General features: G+C 33.0%; 1 protein-coding gene across 1 annotated transcript; it reads left to right on the forward strand.

The window, feature by feature from the left end:
* Positions 1 to 1,108: 1,108 nt before the first annotated feature.
* LOC130811515 (low-temperature-induced cysteine proteinase) lies at positions 1,109 to 7,166 on the forward strand. Its single transcript, XM_057677839.1, has 5 exons — positions 1,109 to 1,771; positions 4,217 to 4,452; positions 4,739 to 4,879; positions 5,526 to 5,957; positions 6,800 to 7,166. Exons 1-5 carry the CDS (start codon positions 1,348 to 1,350, stop codon positions 6,854 to 6,856), a joined length of 1,290 nt encoding a protein of 429 aa, XP_057533822.1. The 5' UTR covers positions 1,109 to 1,347; the 3' UTR covers positions 6,857 to 7,166.
* The last annotated feature ends 592 nt before the right edge of the window (positions 7,167 to 7,758 follow it).

The raw sequence follows: 7,758 nt of genomic DNA on the forward strand, positions 1-7,758 counted from the left end.
AGTTTCACCCTCAAAAATGAAAAAAATATGAAAGTTTTCATAATTAATAACTATGTTGATGAAAATTAATAATATGCTGATTATCTAAATGCTTATTAGCCAACTTCAAAAACCTTCAAATCATACAAGAGTAAATTTTTTTGAGGCTAATGAAAGAAAATTAAAATTGACATAAATAATGCACATATAATGAGTGTATTTTTTGAAATACACAATTTCAGTTTTTAATAAAAAAATCCAATTTCTTTTTTAAAAGTAAAAATTAAATGGGCTGGCCCATAAAAGATGGTTTCTTTGAGAGACAAAGAGACTGTCTTTCATGAGAATTTGTGTATAAGAATAACTGAATAAGTAATGAAAGAGTATAGCTAGGGTTTACTACGGGTATGGGCTTATCTTTCACCAAATGAGTGTATATCTATACAGCCTTTAATAATTTGGCTTAAGCATTCGATTTTTGATTTTTCCTTTAATAAAACCGCATCCAAACCTAATTTTCTGTTTTTGGTTTTCAAACCAAATCCAAACCTAATTTAAAAATCCCGAAATCATATTTACTATCATAATTGGTATAATTTAATTTGTGTATTTAATTCGAATAATTATCATCGCTAGTGCAAAGTGAAACACAAGTTTCCATTTTGAAAAAAAATATTCAAAGTTATTTACTATTCAACTAGTAAATAATTCTAATTCATGTTAAAGTTAAAAGGATCTAATTTTATTCAAATTCATATTGTATAAATCAATATAACTCAATTTTTGGGAATAAAAGACCAGATAATAAATATAGATTGAAAATGAAACGTACTTTTATAAAAATGAAACTCAATTTAAATTTTTTACCTCTGTCCCATATGATTTGTTAGATTTTTCTTTTTAGTCATCTTAAATTTTGTTATATTCTTTTTAGCTATAACCCATAATTTTAAAATTCATATCTATAAATTTAACTTATTTTTTGACGACAGATTTGTCTTGCTTCACCCTTATCCTTAATTGTTCACAAATTGCATGTGTTGCAAAAAAGTGCAAACCAAAAAACAAAAGCATAATATCAAACCAATCAACATCAGGCATGTTTCTTAATTCACTATAGTAAAGTGTGAGCAAAACTACTCCAACTTTATGGTTGAAATTGCAACACCCAAATAGCCAAATCCTTGTTAGAACTTAACCAATCAACATCTTGATTTTTTATTGATTATTTACATTTTGTTTATAATAGTACTATTCATTCGTATTCATATTTACTTTTACTTTCCGGATCCTTCGGAATTAGGATATCAAGTTTTTTTTATTGATTCCTCTTTTTGTTCCGTGATTTCTCATCTTCTACCACCTAAAATGGGTCATAAAATTTGGATATTAATATTTTTCACCCTTCATTTCTTCATCTTACTCCATAATTCTTATTCTTCTTCATCAAGTTCTGATCTTTTTGATTCCTGGTGCAAAAAACATGGCAAAACATACCCATCTGAGGAAGAAAGACAACATAGGCTTAAGATTTTCGAGGATAATCTGGAATTTGTGAATTACCATAATAGTTTAGGAAATTCAACTTATACCCTTGAACTCAATGTCTATGCTGATTTAACCCACCATGAGTTTAGAGCTTCTAAACTTGGGTTATCTTCTTTTTATGCTAATGATTTGATCAGGTTGAAGAAGAGTAATCCTGTTCAAATACCTGATGTGAGTGTTCCTGATTCTCTTGATTGGAGGACACAAGGTGCTGTCACTAATGTCAAGGATCAAGGGAATTGTGGTATGTTTTTCTAATTCATTTCTTTTAAATTTTTATTATAATTTGTGTATTTCTATTAAAAGATAGGATCTGTAAGAACTTGGAATTTGATTTTTGATGGATTTTTTGTGCTTACTTATGATTGGAACTGTTGAGCTGGTGTTATTGGTAGATAATTTGAAAATCTGTTGCTTTTACAGAATTTTTAATTTTTGGATGTCAAACTTCAAATCAGTTTATTGTTTTATTGATTATCTGGTTGAGCTTTGGGATGATCCATTTATTTGTGCAGGAGTTGTTTCTTGATTTTTGGTTGACAAGTACTAAATTTGTATCTGTTCTAAATTTAGCAAAGTATGAAAAGATTGGACCTAAGGCCAAAATTGTGTTGAAATTGTGGTTTGAAGGTGTTTGACATGTACTAGACAATTACCAAGTGATAAGATGGAATGTGCAAGAAATAAATAAATGAGATTCATCAACTTGGCTACATCCTCTTCCTAGGCTTGTGTTTTGTATTTTGTATTTAACAGAAGGAGAATATGTTGTTTGGATTATAAAAAGAGAGGAGAGGGATTTGGAGGGGGAGGGGTTTGCATGGAAAACATGGATAAATTTTGTTAAGAATATAATCTCTGCTAAGGTGGAAAGATTGACTATTTTCTTTCCTTTTCCTTTCCCTTCCCTTTTAAACAAACAAGATGCACTCTCTCCTTATCCCTTCCGTTCCCTTTCCCTTTCCCTTCCTTTCTTTTCTCTCCTAATTTTCTATCCAAACATAGTGTAGAGGATTAAAGAGCTACTATATTAAACAACACAATGAAGGTATTAGTTGAGAATAAGCATGGAGACTAGAGAGGGATGTATGAAGCTCAAGCGAGGAGCTTAGCTTAATTACATCAACAACAAAACCCAATACATATAGGCAAGGCGTTAAAAACAAAGACGTACAAAAGTTGCTAGAAAAGTGCATAGAGGGGCACTGCATGGTCGCTATTTCGAGCGGTATATGTGCTTGTTTTAGCGGCCATGTGAAAAAAGCTTCTGTGTGCATTTGGTTGGTCTGCTCGTTCGAGCTCCATCAAGGTTTGTTGGAGCAGCTTTGCTTCTGCCTATATGATTCACGTGGTGCACTTCTTCAAATGCCCAATCCCCAATCCACTGATGCATCCATTATGCTTTGAAGTGCACCAAGACAAAGGTTTTGCATCTTTGTTACCAAAGCTTGACGCCTACATTTCTAAAGTCTTGGGCACTCTTCTTAACCTCATCAAACACGATGCTACATTGATCAAATAAGACATAGTATTAAAGTGCTTGACCATAAAGCAGATGTTCAAGTAATCAACAAATGGCTTAGTCCAAAGTTTATTTCATATCCATACAACTTTATGGGAAACACCCATGATCAGGATTCTAAAACCAAATTAGTCCAACATTGCCTCTAGTCACGTTTGGCAACAATTTACTTGAATCATCTTTTGCTCCTATTGAATTACGTTATAATTAATTTAAACGCTTTGGGTTGTAAGGCTAAACATCCTTGTTTTAAATGGAAAGGATAAAATATATGGGCAATTGAAGCTCTGAAACTAAACATCCCCTTAGTAATCTTCTTGCAAATTTGCTATTCTGTTGAAATTTAGAGTAGTCAATTGGTATAAGGTTTCAGTTAGAAATTGGTTGCCTTTTCATTGCTTGAGGACTATGTCTAGCTTTAAGATTGAGATGTTAAAACTGCAGTTGAGATTTGAGAGCATTTGTCGGAGACTAGAGTAATTTTGTTCAAATCTTGCGATCTTAAATAAAAACAACAAAATGGCTAGTTCCATTCATAATAGATTTGAAAGAATTTCTGGATTTTTCTATTGGATATTATGGATAAATTATGAATCAAACTTGCTGATGCGGAAGGCCTTCTTCTGATTGCAAGCTTAATGCTGCATATATTAGATCATCCTAATTTTCCCATTATCCTAGAATGTTTACATAACACTAGCAGGGCGTTTGGTTGTCAATATTAAATAATGATTATGGGAATGAATTTTAGCTCTAATTGTCATAGTACGTGTTATGTTATTCCCCTCAAACTTGTTTTCTACATAATTTTTTTATTACCACTTAATACTACATTTTTGGAATTTTGTGAAGAAAATTGATTAGAGTAGGACAAGCATGATCATAAACCTTATCAAATTTTTTAGCTAAATTACATTAAATTTTCTTTACCAACCCCATCGTTTAGTGCCACAAAGGCAGCAACCGAACCAAATAGGCAGTAGAAGTATTAGGATGATATTGATATAATATTGATGCTTGCTTAAATTTCTCATCATGTCAGAATAATTTATTTCTCTCTTTAGATAAATTTATTCAACTTCTTGGGAAAATTGAAATGTACTTTAAAGCAAATGTGGATTGTTTTTCTCCTCTTTTAGTCTCAGAAACAGGCTGCTTTGTTGTCAGGTGCTTGCTGGTCTTTTTCGGCCACAGGGGCAATTGAAGGAGTAAACAAGATTGTTACCGGGTCTCTTGTGAGCCTTTCCGAGCAGGAGTTGATTGATTGCGATAGAGGCTACAATGAAGGTTGTGATGGAGGACTCATGGATTATGCTTTTCAGTTTGTTATAGATAACCATGGAATTGACACCGAGAAAGATTATCCTTATGAAGGTAGACAAAGAAACTGCAATAAGAACAAGGTAAGATATCTTTCTGTCGGTTCATAGTTCCTTTAAATCAGGTCATATATGTTATACTCTACCATCCAATTTAAACTATCCAACTATAGTGTTTGATGCTATCACACTTCAAAACACGGGGCAAAAGAATTGTCGGTATTAGACAGCATACCGAGTATAAGATTGTTCAAGTGCCTTTTCATTCTCTTAATCTGTCTCAACATTTTTCTTATGAGTACTGGTTTCTCTGTTTTGTTGACATTGTTTACTGATCTTGGTACTATAACATATATCTTGACTTTTGCAGCTTGCAAGACGTGTGGTGACTATTGACGGTTATGCTGATGTCCCTCCTAATAACGAGAAAGAGCTCCTGAAAGCAGTTGCTGCTCAACCAGTTAGTGTTGGTATATGCGGCAGTGAGAAAGCTTTCCAACTGTATTCTAAGGTTATTTTCTTACTGTTTTATCTTTCAATCTAAAAAGTTTATAATCCCTCCTAAAATCAGGGTCGTTTCTGACCTAGACAAGGTAGGTATTTTCCTAGGGTCCATAGTTAAAAAGACCCTAATATTTGAAAATTCTAGTTAATGGAGTAAGACACTTAAAAATTTACAATTTATGATTTATTCTTTTATCAATTAAGAAGTATATGATACGTCTATATTTATAATGATAATTATAATAAATAGGGTCCCTTCCTGTTATTTTTCCAAACATCTATTAAAGTTCAAAATCAATCTTCTATAGAGATGACCCATTTCTTTCAATTTGTCTAGGGCCCATAAAAGGCCAAGAACGGCACTGCCTAAAATCAGATGTCTCATTGTCTTAACTCTTACCCATATATGATATATGACATATGACAGCGTATTACAAATCCTTCATAATAATTGTGCTATTCCAGTCGTGTCCCCTTTTTACATAGTTTTAAGGAGATTCATACTTGAGATTAATTATTAGCCTTGTAAAAAATGGCGAGAACAATTTACTGACATCCCAAAAAACGTATGTCATCGTATATTCTGGTAAGAACAAGTTTGTTGCAATTGCGAGTTATATAAAGATTTACTAGTTTAATGTTATTCCGTGCAGGGAATCTTTAATGGCCCTTGTTCCACTTCTTTAGATCATGCTGTTCTAATAGTTGGTTATGGTTCAGAGAATGGAGTGGATTATTGGATCATTAAGAATTCATGGGGAACCAAATGGGGTATGAATGGCTACATGTTCATGCAGCGGAACACTGGAGATGCTAGTGGTATCTGTGGAATCAACATGATGCCATCATATCCAACTAAATCAAGCCCTAATCCACCACCCGGTCCACCTCCAGGACCTACCAAATGTAGTCTGTTCTCGACCTGTCCAGCAGGTGAAACTTGCTGTTGTGCGCGGAGCTTCTTAGGTATATGCATGTCTTGGAAATGCTGTGAGTTAGATTCTGCAGTATGCTGTAAGGATCGTGTCCATTGTTGTCCACATGATTATCCTATTTGTGATACGCGTAGAAACCTTTGCCTTAAGGTTAGTATCAACTTTATTCTCGTTTTTTGTTTTCACTGGATAACTTATTCGTAACGATTTCAGAGTTAAGCCTGAAAGAAAGTAAATTAACGAGTTCATGATCGTGCATACTGCATACCCATAGAGGAACAAAGCTCGAAAATTATTGAAGGGTGAAAAGATGAATTTACTCTATTGTTTTGTTTATTTTTCCAAAAATTTAAGCGTAATGTCCAAAAGCTAGATGTTATAGATGAAAACGAACACTTGGCCGTTCTCTCTAGTCAGACGAGAAACTCGACCAATTTGTGCTTAGAACAAGTTTTCATGAAAGGCTCATTAATTAATTGCAAATACTTAACATTCCATAAAAAGTTACCCCTGTTTTATAATAAGCTATTGTAAGTCGTTCCATACAAAATTTGCAAATTCATCGCTATGCTCGATTTTTTTTTTTCTACATCAGATCTACACTTAAACATTTGGTAGCACGTGCCACCCATGAATTTTTATAAAACTAAATTAGTTTTAACATTTCATGAATTAGGTTTTTTCCTTCCTTTTTAACGCCTTGGGATTATTATTATTGTATTATTTTGCTTGTATAGGTCAATTTGGAGTAATAAATTTTTCAGGGTTGTTCATTTTACAAACAAAACTCTATCAAATTTTTTATAATTTTTTTAATTATTTACTTGCTACCCATAATTTGGAGTCTACATGTTAGAATATCTTTTACATATGTTCTTGTGGAATTTGTCCTTTCGAATAATATGTTGATAATATGTGAATTTTTTCAGTTGTACATTTACTACTTGATGATGATATGCTAATTCTAGCAACACCATTGTTTAATTTTGTAGAGCGCAGGAAATACTACAATGGCCAAACCATTCAACAGCAGACAAAGCAGCATGTAAAGAGTTTAGTTTTTAAATTCCTCTCGTCCTAAATTAAAGCTTGTGAACTATTTTTGAATGATAAATCTATTATGAGACTCATGTCTGATGTTTCTATCGACTATCAAGTAGCTGCCTAAGAGCCCGAAATATGGAGAGCCAGATGGCATGTGGGTTTTGATGGTATCATTTGATATTGTACATTTTTGCAAGTCTATTGTACTTTTAACATTTATATCATTTCTGTACGAAATTTAGAAGATGAATAAAAAGGCGGGAAAATAATGTGATATATGACTTTCGAAATATAAACTTTAAAGTTTGAGATGTATAATCCAATATCTTGGATGTGCAAAGGATGTCTAAGACTTGCAACCACAAGGAAAGACTAATCTTGGAAAGATTTTACATAAAGCCCTTTCAACACTCAAGTTAGTTAGAAAGTTCGGAATATAGAATAATGACAATAATGATGAATGTGTTGTTTGATGTAAAATTAATGGAGATTATGTATAAAACATCACACACTCCCTCCTAGGGAGGGGTATTTATAGTCGAGAATATGGGGAGAATCATGGGAGGTAGTTAGGATTGTAGTTGAGAAAATGGAGGAATGGTGTTACTGGGGGATTAGGGTTTTGACTGCTTTTAAAATTTTGAAACATCTTGTTAGGTTAAGGCTTTTTGACCTTTTTTGTTGACTATAATGAACGTTGACTTGGATTTATTGAGCTCATGATATTAACCGCATGCGTAAAGAGTAATAGAGGAGGGAATTTACTGTAGCCTAGACCTCGTTCTTTATGCGGAAAATATCCATACTGAAGATGCAAACCAATCAAATGTTCGGAAAGAAAACCATACAATTAGGTCCAAATAAGACAATTTAAAAGTTTTTGCCGTGATTAACACATGTTAGGTGA

The sequence above is a fragment of the Amaranthus tricolor genome, chromosome 4, assembly GCF_026212465.1.
Source record: "Amaranthus tricolor cultivar Red isolate AtriRed21 chromosome 4, ASM2621246v1, whole genome shotgun sequence".
NCBI lineage: Eukaryota > Viridiplantae > Streptophyta > Magnoliopsida > Caryophyllales > Amaranthaceae > Amaranthus > Amaranthus tricolor.

What these genes read in the sequence shown, in the direction of transcription:
- LOC130811515 (XM_057677839.1), top strand. Translation starts at nt 1,348, where the DNA reads ATGGGTCATAAAATTTGGATATTAATATTTTTCACCCTTCATTTCTTC. An exon ending in CTTTCCAACTGTATTCTAAG is followed by an intron (nt 4,880 to 5,525) that starts GTTATTTTCTTA and finishes TATTCCGTGCAG; the next exon opens with GGAATCTTTAATGGCCCTTG. An exon ending in GTAGAAACCTTTGCCTTAAG is followed by an intron (nt 5,958 to 6,799) that starts GTTAGTATCAAC and finishes TTAATTTTGTAG; the next exon opens with AGCGCAGGAAATACTACAAT.